Source organism: Trachurus trachurus (assembly GCF_905171665.1).
Source record: "Trachurus trachurus genome assembly, chromosome: 3".
Lineage (NCBI taxonomy): Eukaryota > Metazoa > Chordata > Actinopteri > Carangiformes > Carangidae > Trachurus > Trachurus trachurus.
In genome coordinates this window covers 38,697,761-38,713,311 of record NC_139893.1, presented here as the reverse complement: position 1 = coordinate 38,713,311, position 15,551 = coordinate 38,697,761, and the positions used below count along the sequence as shown (strand labels likewise).

The following is a 15,551-nucleotide window of genomic DNA, read 5'->3' as shown; positions in this document are numbered from 1 at the left end:
ATGCTAAGATACTAGGCCTTGGTATTAGCCTGTTGATAATGAGCTCATGTAAAGATATTGCTTACTGAAACACTTTAATAAAACCAGTCGGAGTTAGTATCTAATGTTTTCATCCACTTTGGTATTGCTATATCATTGTGTTATGTGGGAAAAACAACTTTAAAAAGATCGGTAAATCCGTGCTAATGCTAATCGCGGCTAGCGCCGCTATGCTAGCTCAGGTAGCCTGCTAAGCAGGTAGTATAGGTGCTAATGGTGTAGCCGGCTAAGCTAGTGGGCCACCACCTTGTTGAATGAGGGAAATAAATGGGGATATGATGATAAGGTCTAAGAATGTCATGCTATTGTACTGTTTTGTGTACAAAAGGTGATTTATTTCATTGTGGTTGTTTAATTACTCATGATGATTAAAAAGAGTGAATTAATTAAATTCATTTATGGTTTAAAAGGTTAAAAAAGATAAATGTATTGAAGTTAAAAGATAAATATTCATTTAAAAGTTAAAAATATAAATACTGCTTAAAAAGACAATTAAGTCTATTTATGTTAAAAATATGAGTTCATAAGGGATAGTTAAGTTAAAATAACTCTACTATGAGTGTGTACACTATCATTTATGATGATTTAAACTGTGTATGTACTAAATTTGATTATAAATATTCAGAGAAATTAGAGAAGAAATCAGAAGAAGTAGTAGAAAAGTCAATTATGAACATGGTATTAATTGAATGTGTTTCTACACCTTCTGTGTAGACTGGTTTTTATTTCGGATCAGAGATTGACCAGCAAGAATTCTGAACCTGCCGGTTCAGTGGCGAGCCAGGAGATCGAGAGAAAGGAGAACGGGATCCACTCCAAAGAAAGACTTCTACTTACTGCACTCTGATACAGATAAGATCGTTCACCACAAAATCTACCCGGGTAGTAGAAGAACTGACTGATAAACACACACACACAGAACTGAACTTTATTCTTCTGAAAAAGAAGGAAACGGACAATTTATTTTGAACTTTGTTTTATTTTTTATTTTATTATTTTTATTAAAGAGCTCTATTGTATTTTGTTTTGGGGGATTTTCTAATTACATGCGCTGCAGTGAAATAATAATTGATTTGAATGTAATAAATGATCATTGTTCAACTTCTACTTCGAGTCCAGCTTTCTGAACCTAGAGGATGTGGTTTCTTGCTAATATTGAGGTTAAAAGGGCTACATAAAACTTGGCGAGCCAGCCAGGAGTTGGTTTAATCCTTGAAAGTGAAGTTGAGCATTGTGATATTTTGTTGCATTTTTTCTGTGAACATTGATGCCACTTAATTTACATAAATTTACATTGTGGTACAAATACGAACATGGATACTGTTACAAGGGAAAATGTCAAGGTACCTAATTCACTGCTAGTTAGTGGTGTAACTGGTTGTGAGGTAGACAATGAAGTATTTGAGTACTTGGGACAGTATGGTAAGATTGAGAGGGTAATTAAAATTACCAGCAGAGAAGCTAAGTTCCAGAACACAGCTATAGTGGAATATAGTTCAGGTGGAGCTATTGAGCACCTTAAAGGTAACTTACCTGTTGATAGGCCCTCCAGTAGCCCGGACATTGTCCACCACATTGAGCTCTTGTCAGAGCTGTACACAGCAGACAGAGGTTCCACTTTAACTCAGATCTACCTAAGTGAACTGAAGGATATTGCTCAGCTTAGTGGAGCAGATTTTGAAAAGCTTTTGCTAGATGAACTAGCTAGGATTCAAGAGTCCACAAAACCTGAAACAACTGAACCAGAAACATCAGAGATTAATCAACCTCAGCATGCTAGTCCCATACACACAGCTGCTGTAAATCCTATTGATATAGGTGACAATCACTCTGCTGAACGTAGTACACCCCCACTCGAGGTAGGTGCAGCGGTATCATCCCCACCTAGAAACCCGACCCAGTACTTACCTTCCGAGCATCTCTCCACTCCAGAAATACAAAAAGTAGTGGTTGAGCATGTAATCAAGAACAGTGATCTTCCTCTCCACTACCATGGCAACGCCCGACTCAGACCCTTCTCAGGGAGAATCCCCTGTCCCAGTGCAGAGTCAGATTATGACATGTGGCGCAGCAACGTTGAATTTTTCCTTGCAGACCCTGCCATGTCTGCAACACATGCAACCAGGAAAATGGTTGAGAGCCTCTTCCCGCCTGCGGCCACCATTGTGAAACATCTTGGGCCCAATGCTTCCCCCCAAGACTATCTTGCCCTCCTTGATTCTGCTTATGGTATCATTGATGATGGCGATGAGCTTTTTGCAAAGTTCTTAAACACGAACCAAGACCCTGGAGAAAAGCCTTCTGGCTATTTGCAGCGCTTGCAGACAATCTTGAGTAAGGTCATCAAAAGAGGTGGGTTAGCTGCTAGTGATTCTGACCGCCAGCTGCTTAAGCAGTTTTGTAGAGGCTGCTGGAATAATGGTCTACTTACCAGTCTTCAGCTTGAACAGAAGAAGAATAACCCTCCTCCCTTTTCAGAGTTACTCCTTTCAGTGCGCTCTGAGGAGGACAGACAAGCTGCTAAGTCCAGCAGGATGAAGCAGCATTTTGGGGCTAACAGAACAAAAGTACAGTCAAACACACTCTCAGTGGAGGACTACGCCACTGATGACGATGAAGCAACGGCTACCCCCTCTGACCCACGAACGCTTGAAAAACAAATGGCGAAGCTACAAGCCCAACTAGCTTCTCTGGAAGCATCGCTAAGCTCAAACCAAGCGTCTGCAAAGCCAGGTAAGAAACAAAAGGCTAAGCCCAAAGCCCCTGCTGAAGGAAATCCATCACTTTCTCCAGAACCAAAACTTATCAACAGGAAGCCATGGTACTGCTTCAGGTGTGGCGAGGACGGCCACATCGCGCCTTCCTGCAACAATGAAGCAAACCCTGAATTAGTTGAAAAGAAACGCAGAGAGCTAAAACAAAAACAAGAAGCCTGGGAACAGAGTTTAAACTGAATGCAGTTCCTGCAGGGGGACAACCAGGAACTGGAACTGAAAATGACAGTCCCAACCCAAAACTTAGGACAAAAACATTCATTCGCTCACACAAAGTAGACCCTCAAGCTAAGCTCCCTCGAGGTCTTGTAGGACAGAAATGTGTAGCAGATGTCAGTGTGTCAGGAGTTAACACTAGGTGTCTCCTAGATTCAGGGTCCCAGGTGACCACAGTGACCGCTTCTTTTTCTAAAACTCACCTGTCAGAGCACCCCATCCAGCCCTTCCAAGCCCTGGATGTTGAGGGCGCCAACGGTCAGAATGTCCCCTATTTAGGCTATGTACCCATCACTCTCAAGTTCCCCAGAGAATTTGTTGAAGCTGAACCCGAAATTTCAACCTTAGCCTTAGTGGTACCAGACCGCAGCAGTAATGGTGACTTACCTGTACTCATTGGTACGAATGCACTAGACATTTTATATGAAGAACATTGTATTGATAAAAACCCAAGTGACTTGTCTTCTGTTTATGGCTATAGGCAAATCATTCGTGTACTCAAGCTCAGAAACAAAATTAACTCTACAGGGAGAATAGGGTTAGCAAAGCTTAAAGGTAAAGTGCAGCAGGTCTTACCTGCTCAAGAGAGAGTCTGTTTAGAAGGGTATGTGAAGGTTAACACCCCCAGTGACTGTGTTATGGTCGAGCAGCCTCAGTCCTCTGCCTTACCTGGTGGGGTGTTTGTGGAGTGCTGCCTCGTCACCTTGCCCCGCCACCGTCCTCAGAAGCTATCTCTATGGATGAGAAATGAGAATGAGCACGATGTCACACTTCCCTCAAACTGTGTCATTGCTGAGCTTCACACACCCAAAGAGATCCATGACAACTTACCTGACTCAAACAAACCCGCTGACCCTGTGAAATGTTGTGCTAGCATTCCCAAACCAGCCAAGGAACCAGACCAGTCAGACTTCACCATTGACTTTGGTGACTCACCCCTTTCAAAAGAGTGGAAGGACAGAGTAACATGTAGTTTGTACGAGTATCGTGATGTTTTCGCCTGTAGTGAGACTGATTTTGGGCATGCAACCAAAGTAAAACACCACATAAATCTGAAAGACGACACACCATTCAAACAAAGACCCCGACCAATCCACCCAAACGACTACGAAGCGGTGAGAAAGCATTTGCGTACACTACTCGACGCAGAAGTGATTCGTGAGTCCGAGTCCCCTTACGCTTCCCCAATTGTAGTAGTTCGTAAAAAAAATGGAGAGGTCCGTCTTTGCATTGATTATCGTAAACTAAATTCATTGACAATCAGAGACGCGTACGCATTGCCCAATCTTGAGGAAGCCTTTTCAGTTCTCGCCGGATCTAAATGGTTTTCAGTAATGGATCTAAAATCCGGCTATTACCAAATAGAGATGGAGGAACGTGATAAGCCAAAGACCGCTTTTGTTTGCCCTTTGGGGTTTTACGAATTCAATCGCATGCCCCAAGGCATCACAAATGCCCCCAGTACTTTCCAACGGTTAATGGAGAGGGTCATGGGTTCCATCAATCTGAAGGAAGTACTGGTATTCTTAGATGACATCATCGTGTTTTCCAGCACGTTAGAGGAGCATGAAATCCGGCTCAAGCACGTCCTCCAGCAGCTGAGAGAGAATGGCCTGAAACTCTCACCCCAAAAATGCCATTTCTTCCAGAGCTCTGTGTGGTATTTAGGCCACATTGTTTCGAACAGAGGGGTAGAGACTGACCCAGACAAGGTCAGTGCTCTCCGCACCTGGCCTAGACCTCAAACCCTCGGCGAGCTCAAGTCCTTCTTGGGCTTCGCGGGGTATTACCGCCGCTTTGTCTGCGACTATTCAAAAATAGTCAGACCCTTGAATGATCTCACCGGCGGCTACCCACCTTATCGTAAGGGCCCCAGAACACCTAGCCCCGGAGGGTACTTCAACCCCAAAGAACCCTTCAACGAACGGTGGACGCCTGATTGTCAAAAGGCATTTGACGCCATCATTGAAAAACTCACATCCGCACCTGTCCTTGGTTTCGCCGACCCAAAACTAGCATACGTGCTCCACACCGACGCTAGCACTTACGGGCTAGGGGCCGCCCTGTACCAAGAACAGGAAGGCGAAATGCGAGTCATCGCTTATGCGAGCAGAGGTCTTTCATCCAGTGAAAAGCGATATCCCGCCCATAAGCTTGAATTCCTCGCTCTCAAGTGGTCGATCGTAGAGAAATTCCATGACTACCTCTATGGGAACGCTTTCACTGTCATAACGGACAACAATCCGTTGACTTATGTTTTGAAGTCCGCCAAACTAGACGCTGCCAGTTATCGCTGGCTAGCAGCTCTTTCGACCTTCGACTTCAACATTAAGTACCGTGCTGGGAAGAGCAACCAGGACGCCGACGGCCTCTCAAGACGGCCGCATGACAGTTTGGCCGACGATCCTGCCTCTCTTGAGGAAAAGGAGCGAATCAAAAGATTCACTTCCCACCATCTGTCTTCGTCTCCAAACCAACAAGACTTACCTATAGACGCAGTAGCTGTCTTATGTCAACACCGTCTTCTTAACGAGGCAAACAACGACCTACCTTCCATCACCTTGGTCGAGTCCCTCGCGATCCATCCTGATGCGATTCCAGACACCTACGGAAATGATGATGTGTTACGATCCAGAGGAACTTCAGCAACATCAAAGGTCCGACCCGATCATTGGACAGGTTATCCAAATCTTGGAGGACGGAGATGAGACCAGCCTCGTTCCTGACTCTCCGGAGCTCAAGCTGATGCTCAAGGAAAGGAAAAAGTTGGAGATGAGAAATGGTCTTTTGTACAGAACACGTCAATCTGGAGATGATGTAACTTACCAGTTCGTTGCCCCGAAGTCTCTTCGTTCTACCATTCTCAAGTCCTTACATGAGGATATGGGACACATGGGTCTGGAGAGAACCCTGGACTTGGTTAGAACAAGGTTCTATTGGCCGAAAATGGCTGCGGACGTGGAGAAAAAGATTAAGTCGTGCGGACGTTGTGTCAGAAGGAAGACGCAACCGGAAAGATCAGCGCCTCTTGTGAACATCCATACAACTCGCCCCATGGAATTGGTGTGCATTGACTACTTGTCGATAGAGCCCGACAGTCACAATACCAAAGACGTATTGGTAATCACAGACCATTTTACCAAATATGCGGTCGCCATACCGACCAAGGACCAGAAGGCAACAACGGTCGCCAAAACTCTTTGGGAGCAGTTCTTCGTGCACTACGGCTTTCCCGAGCGGCTGCTGAGTGATCAGGGCAGGGACTTCGAGTCCCAACTCATTAAAGAACTCTGCGCCTTAGCAGGCATCACTAAGGTGCGCACTACGCCCTATCACCCTAGGGGAAACCCCGTAGAGAGGTTTAATCGAACCCTGTTAGGCATGTTGGGAACCTTAAAGGACAAAGAAAAAAGTCATTGGCGAGATTTTGTAAAACCACTTACCCATGCCTATAACTGCACCAAGAGCGATGTCACAGGGTTCAGTCCATACGAATTGATGTTTGGACGTCAACCTCGATTACCAGTGGACATTGCTTTCTGTTTACCTGTGAAAGATGGCTCCCCCAAATCCCATTCTCAGTATGTCAAACACCTGAAAGCACGCCTCGAGGAGAGTTATCAGATTGCGACCAGGAACTCACAAAAAGTCGCTGACCGGAACAAACGCCGCTTCGACAAGGCAGTACGAGAGTCGACGCTAGAGGAAGGAGATCAAGTGTTAGTGAAAAACCTGAGGTTCCGAAGTAAACACAAGCTTGCGGACAAGTGGGAGTCCACCATGTACAAGGTTCTGGAAAAAATGGGAGACCTACCTGTGTACAAAGTACAGTCCATCAGTGGGGACGGTCCCATCCGAACTCTACACAGGGACCTGCTGCTTGCTTGTGGTGACCTCTCCGAAGAGGAGGAAACTGAGCCTGTCAAACCTAAGGTTCGTAAGCCAAGAACTAGACAGAGTCAACCTCAACTGTCAGAGGAATCCTCAGAATCGGAGGACGACTTGTTCATCTATCCTGCCCAGTCCTCTTCTGCCCCTGAAGAGAGTTTCACTCAGGTGTGTGAAATTCCGAAGAGGAAACAACCCAATGAGAACCCAACAGACATAGGGTTGCCGGCTATGCCATCGGGTTCCTTGACCTCCCAGCCTCAGGATGGTTGTGATGACAGCAATCAACCTGCTGAACCTGTCGGAACACCTCCTGAGTTGGTAGAAGGAGAGGAGCCCATGGTCATGGTTGAGCAGTCCCCTGCTGAAGAGGACAATACACAAATGGACATGACAAACGAACTGGATGTGACACCGGATGTGACAAACGAACCTGATGTGACAAACGAACTGGATGTGACAAACAAACTGGATGTGACAAACGAACCTGATATGACAAACGAACCGGATGTGACAAACGAACCTGATATGACAAACAAACTGGATGTGACGAATGAAACGGATATGGCAAATGGAAAACAACCGGACATGACAAATGAAACTGATGTGGAAAAGGATCCTGTGGAAGTTCTACAAGATGCTGAGCCAAACCACACTCGGGCATCTGAGACATCTGAAAAAGAAAGTGAAAGTGAAACAGGAAAAAACCCACCTGAATCACCACGAAGGTCAGAAAGGTCACGACAGCCCCCTGATCGTTTTCACTACACTCAGTTGGGGAAACCTTTAATGTCCTTTGCACAGAGTATCTTACAGAGCTTTAACCAAGCACTAGACACTATCAGTAACTACGACAACCCCCATATGAACGAGAGACTAGCTCATGAAGGGACTCATGTCGATTCAAGAAGGGAGGGTGTAACCCATATGGTTACGAAGCCCATATATGTAATTTAAATGTAGTTCCCATGTTCCGCCGCTAGGTGGCGTATCAGCCCTGCGTTCAAGTTTATTGTCGCTGAGTACGCTCTGAGCACGCACTGCTCACGCCCATACACAGAGCCACACTCACTACCGATACACGATCCCACCGAGCAACACACCTGCTAGTGAGCTGCCGGACCTAGGTATGAAAGTGACGAAAAACACATCAATTCACAATTATTCTTCGTACAGTGTGTTGATAAACCTTTCGTTTATTAGGAAAGAGTCTGTGAATGTTGTGGAAAGAGAGAGAGGAGCCGCTACGACCGTGTTAAGCCTTTGTTCGGACTCCGGTAAGCTAAGAGCTACATGCTAAGATACTAGGCCTTGGTATTAGCCTGTTGATAATGAGCTCATGTAAAGATATTGCTTACTGAAACACTTTAATAAAACCAGTCGGAGTTAGTATCTAATGTTTTCATCCACTTTGGTATTGCTATATCATTGTGTTATGTGGGAAAAACAACTTTAAAAAGATCGGTAAATCCGTGCTAATGCTAATCGCGGCTAGCGCCGCTATGCTAGCTCAGGTAGCCTGCTAAGCAGGTAGTATAGGTGCTAATGGTGTAGCCGGCTAAGCTAGTGGGCCACCACCTTGTTGAATGAGGGAAATAAATGGGGATATGATGATAAGGTCTAAGAATGTCATGCTATTGTACTGTTTTGTGTACAAAAGGTGATTTATTTCATTGTGGTTGTTTAATTACTCATGATGATTAAAAAGAGTGAATTAATTAAATTCATTTATGGTTTAAAAGGTTAAAAAAGATAAATGTATTGAAGTTAAAAGATAAATATTCATTTAAAAGTTAAAAATATAAATACTGCTTAAAAAGACAATTAAGTCTATTTATGTTAAAAATATGAGTTCATAAGGGATAGTTAAGTTAAAATAACTCTACTATGAGTGTGTACACTATCATTTATGATGATTTAAACTGTGTATGTACTAAATTTGATTATAAATATTCAGAGAAATTAGAGAAGAAATCAGAAGAAGTAGTAGAAAAGTCAATTATGAACATGGTATTAATTGAATGTGTTTCTACACCTTCTGTGTAGACTGGTTTTTATTTCGGATCAGAGATTGACCAGCAAGAATTCTGAACCTGCCGGTTCAGTGGCGAGCCAGGAGATCGAGAGAAAGGAGAACGGGATCCACTCCAAAGAAAGACTTCTACTTACTGCACTCTGATACAGATAAGATCGTTCACCACAAAATCTACCCGGGTAGTAGAAGAACTGACTGATAAACACACACACACAGAACTGAACTTTATTCTTCTGAAAAAGAAGGAAACGGACAATTTATTTTGAACTTTGTTTTATTTTTTATTTTATTATTTTTATTAAAGAGCTCTATTGTATTTTGTTTTGGGGGATTTTCTAATTACATGCGCTGCAGTGAAATAATAATTGATTTGAATGTAATAAATGATCATTGTTCAACTTCTACTTCGAGTCCAGCTTTCTGAACCTAGAGGATGTGGTTTCTTGCTAATATTGAGGTTAAAAGGGCTACAAAAGGGTTACTGCCTTTCCTGTGTCAGTTGAACACTTTTTCCTGACTACAGTAACATAGTCAGTGGACGTTTATTGTAGTACTTGTTCTGTCAATTGAACGTACAGGTATCCTGGTGACCTCTGCTGATATTTGGTCAAACATTTTGCAAATTTATATAATGATTAAAGAACCACAGGTATTTATTATGCTACCTTAAATTATGTATTTATATATTCCTGGAGAAAACAAAAGTAATGCAGCATTTATTTAAAAATTAGAAGATTAAATGAATGCTATGATGAAACTTTCCCATGGAATAGAGAAAATACTGTTGGTAATACCCAAACATCCTGGAAAATTCCTGAAATCTCATTGGTAGATCAGCACCGTGCCTTTCTCACAAACTCTGACACAAACAGGAACGACAGCACAACAAGGCAAAACAGAACCTCAAAACATTCCTGCATGATATTTGAATAATGACGGTGGCTGAGGTCAGTGCTTTTTCCATCCCAGTTTCACAGTGCTCTACGGCAAGACAGCTGTCTCCTTTTGCTTAATCACCGTGCTACCCTATGCTACTTAATGATTAAAAAGCAACCACAAGTGAATGAATGCATGATAAAAATGGACAAAAAAACAACGAGTGTAAATTGTGCCTATGGCTCTAGCAGCATCATTGTGAGCTGATGGGGGGTAAAAGACATCCACAGATGAAAGTAGATTTTGAACAATTCTGCGGCCCAGGGGGGCTGCTCTCTAATGAGGCAAAACTTTAAGTACTGAATAATAAATAATAAAAATTGACAGTTCATTTAGCTTTCAGTGTACCTCGTAGAGAAACACATTACACGCCATTACTCTTACTGTCCGTGGCATGAACAGTAAGTATGGTGGAACATGAAAACGTACAGCTCTAGGTTGGGGAGCTGAGCGGGTAGTGTGTCTGTGTGTGTGTGTGTAGTTATGTGTGAATTGCTGAAAACAAAAATACAAATAGATGATGAGGATTAATTGTTGCTTAACACATTAGAAGTTGCTGAGTTGCAGATAAATGTCCGTGTGAAGGTGAAAGAATAAGTCAACCTTTGTTAAAGCAGCAGTAAGCGGAATGTTTGTGTTAATATAAGTCTTAAATAGTTCTATCTTCCGACAGCAATCACTTACATAGAGTGTTTGGTCTGAAACACGGGTCTGTCAGTCACTCTGCTCTGCTGTAAGCCGAGGAGAAAACTTTCCTTGTATCCTACAACCTTTATCCAATGAGGAGAGAGAACGGCATAAAGGGGCGGTCCTCTCTGTGTGTGCAGCCAAGGGATGCGCGTGAATGTGGTGACATAGGGATGAGGACCAATAGATCCATGACGAGGGCGGGGCCTGCTAACTCCATCGGCTGACAAGAAGTTAGCCAAAACCACCGGATCGCTTACTTCTGCTTTAATTTTATCAAGTCATCACATTCAGAAGTTCTGATGTTCTACCAGACCACTCGCACCTCTGACAAGTTTAACAAGTCTTTTGTTGATGGTTTTATGTGCCACAGTTTAAAGATGTCTGTCTCCATAAGGGTTTTTGCCCAGTGAAGGTGAGATGCTCTTTTACTGTGCAACACAAATCAGAAGACAAACACAGGACATTTAAAAGAAATTGCTTGTTACAGCTGCCGCCTATGCATAACCAACTAACTAACTAACTAACTAACTAACTAACTAACTAACTAACTAACTAACTAACTAACACTTACATTCATATGCTAAAATGAACTGATTCAGGGCACTTTACAATCTGTACAATATTCAGGTCTATTATTTTCTACCAATGATTTGGGGTTGAGTTCCAGGTTGGGTACAGATGTTCCAATCACAGAACTGATTCCCATATGTGAACTTTGCATATCTGCCAATACAAAGTACTATTCTGATACCAGTGCAATAAAAGAAATGGCAATATATGTTATGCGTACTACTATGGCCTGGCTCAAGTTGAACACTTTTGCCTTCGTCAATGGGTGTTGTCATGCTCACATTTTACTAGTAAAATCATTAGTAGCCCATTGATATCAATGAGCATAAGGACTTTTAGCAGAGACTTTTAACAACCAATGGGCAGACTCAGTCATGTTGCATTTGGCACTATGGGTGAAACCGTGATCACTAAACTTTATCAGACAGTCAGTCAGTAACAGAAACGTATAATGGAGTCAATGGTAACAATGAGGTCTGACCTTAAAGGGATATTTTGGATCTTTTGACATGAAGCTGTATGATTGACATCCTTATTAGTAGTTACGTGCATCAACAGTGACTTTCCCCCGACTGCGTCCTGTGAGCAGAGTTCCGGTCTGGTTTTGGTGTGGACGAAGCGAGTGTGGCTAGTTGGCTGGGGTCACAAAAATAAAGTGTTTTGCTTCTCAAAACAATATGCGTTCAAAAGAGTGATACATTTGCATCACAAAACCGCTGTCCAGGAGTCTGACCTTACAATTGCTAGGCTCTATTTTCTCTCCCTTCGTATCACTGCGCGCTGCCGCCTGTAGACAGATGAGATCAGCCCGACAAATGTACACAGACTAGCAGACAATCAGCGATGGAGGACGATTTGATTTTCTTGCCGTTATAAAACATATAGCGACGAGGCTACACACCAGCCACGTCCACTGTGCTCTGGCTCAGCTGACCAGCGTTCAGATGGCGGTTAGATCTTCACATGTTGAACTCTTTTAAACAAAGTGGTGGAAACGTGCACAGCCGTTTACAGGTGGCAGCGCGCAGTGATACGAAGAGAGAGAAAATAGCGCCAAGAGATTGTGAGGTCTAACTTTTTCCTGGACAACGATTTTGTGATGCAAATGTATCACTCTTTTGAACGCATATTGTTTTGAGAAGCAAAACGCTTTATTTTTGTGACCCCAGCCAACTAGTCACACTCACTTCGTCCACACCAAAACCAGGCCGGAACTCTGCTCACAGGACGCAGTCGGGGGAAAGTCACTGTTGATGCACGTAACTACTAATAAGGATGTCATACAGCTTCATGTCAAAAGATCCGAAATAACCCTTTAACGTGAAGTTAGAAATTCATCAGAGCTACTTTTTAATGAACAAACGGTCTCTTGGAAATTAGTTGCAACATTAAAAAAACAACCCAAAATTCAAAATGCAGGGTAGATGTCTGACATGATGAATAGAACATCCATCTACTCTGTTTTGTCTTTTCATTATATACTCACATATGACAACATGGCCTTGAGTTCTTCATCACTTCGTACAGTGATTCTGTCTCCCACCTCATCCTCATCTAAAAAACAAAGAAGCATTTTAAATTTTGATTTAAGAAAAATAATAAAACAGCCACCAACAATATAAGCAACAGTAATAGTAGAAGATAATATGTTTCTGTTATGAAATTAGATTGATTTAGTTGTGTTTAGTTGTGATGTAAACACTTGATACTATGATTTTAGATAAGAGTTAGATTAAGATTAAAAAAAAAAAAAAAAAAACTTACAAAAACCTTCACAACAAAGTCATCCTTAGTCACTCATTCACTCATTTTGACTTTGATTTGATTTTAACCCTCACACCATGAAAAAAAGGAACACAGCTAAATAAGAAACTACTTTCATTTGACTAACTGTTAAGGTGTGTATCTCATTATTACACTGTGTCATACTATATATTTCTGCCTTACAATGTCAACAGACAGAATAGACTGTTACTTTGGTGTGGACATTGCTAATTATCCTAAAACCAAGGAAAAACTACTGTATCCTCACCTGTATTACCCACCCCCTTAATAATGATACATGTGCTAAAACTGACCATTTGCATCACTATGAGAAATATAGCATTAATACCTTCAGAACTACTATAATATTGAGGTAAACAAGTATAGAGCTGTGAATGATACACTGACTACCCAAATAGTTGATTATTATCTTTTCCATTGACTAATGTATTTTTTAACTAATTATTCCAGCTCTAGTAGGGGCTGGCAAAGCATCATGATGCATTTTGAGGCCTGTCATTCTTCAAAGTTGAATGCTGTTTTTGAATAAGCTCATTTCTGCAGTAGCCTAATGCAATACAAACTTTAAAGAGACACTTACATTCAAAGGCTGTGACAGTGGCCTCAGGCATGACATCTCTGATTGCAACCTAAAATGTTAGGAAGAGGGGATTTATAACAGGGGCAATGGCAGCAGATATAACAGCTGGACACTGTAGAGAGTTACAGAGAGTTTGACAGGAGCAACGAGCAGTGAAGTCACAGTGTTGTAAAACTAACTTCACTGTTAAACCTTTACCTAGACGTTCAGACAAAACAGGAACTGTCATCAAACTGTATGTGGCTGTACTGTAAGTCATTTCACTTTGTCGTTGTTTGTCTTAAAGACGAATAAAGAGGTCCATTTAGCTGGTTGTGTAGCATGTTGAAGACTCACCAGCAGGTCATTGAAGTTCAGCAGAGATGGACAGTCGACGGACGAGTCCATGTCCCCCGACGGCGTCTTTATACGTATCACTATCGCCTCGGTGTCCATTGTGAAGAGGTTCTTTAAATCGCGTATGAACATAAAGAGGCAAAAACAAGCCTCATGCTAACACTTGCTGACTGTCTGAGCTAAACGAAGCAGTTTCCTGCAGTCAGTGGCTGGCTAACGACACATGCTAGCATCCTGCTCAGCCCAAACACTTGTGTTGACTGATGCGAGGACTGAAAAACGTGAAGGGTTCAGCTCAACAACTGCCGACACCGGAGTCACGACATAACTCACTGCACCGGGAGCTCCAGCTTTATCTGTAAATCTGTATCAGTCCGCTGTCCGAGGCAAAGAGTGACAATGTGTTATCTCAGGTAGTTAGCCATGCAGCTAGTTTTGAGGAAGTCACAGCTGCAGCGTTTCCAAATCAACATCCGCTCTAGACATTTCAAAATAAAAGCCCTACAACGCCATTCACTTAAACGTGTATGCTTTTACTTCCTAGTCAGAGGTCTGGTTCATGCAAATGTTATATTACTATGTGACAAAAATTATGACATGTATGCAGTAAATTTAAGTGTTCACCTGCCTTTTGTAGTCAAGAAAGACCACGTAGACTGAGAGCAAACCAATGCCAGACCATTTTCAAGGCCTGCTATACCTATTCAGTGCCAGTAGGCTAGGCTACTCATAATTATCATGTGGCTTGATATTTACAGTAGCTACGTTATTCCTCAGCTAAAAAGAAAATATAATTTAAATAAAATCTAAACCATATTTAATTGAAACCTAGTTTGGATTGAACAGACTAAAATGGTAGCCTACAACAGAACCTGCTAAAATATCCTCAAGTTTTTCAGCTGGTTACACAAGCAGATATTTTTGTAGAGCAATTTTAATTATCTTATATGTATTAAACTACAGAAGTGAGCGAGAGACAGAAAGACATTTGTGGTTAACAAAAATATGTCACTGCAGCTGTGGTCCTGACTGGTCTTGAGTAAATACCCTGAGTCCAGCTCAACCGAGACCAAGACAAGATCGAGTAAAAGTAGTCGATTCCGAAACAAGACCAAATGTGGTCTCAAGACCAAGACCGGTCTTGAGGACTATTCACTATTAATTAAAACCATTTGTTTCAATGGCAGTATAACTTTCTGCTTATCTGTCAAAAGTAGAAATGGCCTAGGTTTAAATTAAGTCAGTTAGAATTTGTAATTGTTGTAGCCTATTGTAGGTTATTGTTTGACCGCCAACTAGGCTACTTACATGCTATAGATTATCCATTTTGTTAAATAAAACATTAGGCTGTTTTATTTAACAAAATGGAATGTGAACATGTTGTGAAAGTTGGATTGCCTATGCCTATAATATGTTTGTATCGGTGTAATTATTAGTTCCTGACAAAAAATGAAAATGTCATTTATGAAAGTGTTTCTGACAAAAGTGTTGAATTGAAAAGCTTTGCAAAGAAAAGGGATAGTGTCTGCAACTCAGGCTGTCATAATGAATTGAAATCACTGAATGCTCCATCAAAGGACATTGTTGCCACCTTGGACTGCTTTTGCTGTACGTGGCACTGATGTGACATCAAATACACAATAGCTCTTCTAGGAAGGTAAATATTAATATAAATGGACCTCAGATTACTATTCTGAATGTT

General features: G+C 42.0%; 1 protein-coding gene across 1 annotated transcript in view; it reads right to left on the bottom strand.

Moving 5' to 3' along the window:
* The window catches only part of map2k5 (mitogen-activated protein kinase kinase 5), an 84,102-nt gene extending 69,813 nt beyond the window's left edge, over positions 1-14,289 (bottom strand). Inside the window, exons 1-3 of the mRNA XM_083997540.1 lie at positions 13,850-14,289; positions 13,514-13,562; positions 12,635-12,702 (exon numbers count right to left, since the gene is read on the bottom strand). Of these exons, the coding sequence (XP_083853666.1) occupies positions 12,635-12,702; positions 13,514-13,562; positions 13,850-13,981 (249 nt within the window). The 5' untranslated portion in view covers positions 13,982-14,289. The remainder of the gene's footprint in view (positions 1-12,634; positions 12,703-13,513; positions 13,563-13,849) is intronic.
* Positions 14,290-15,551: the final 1,262 nt, after the last annotated feature.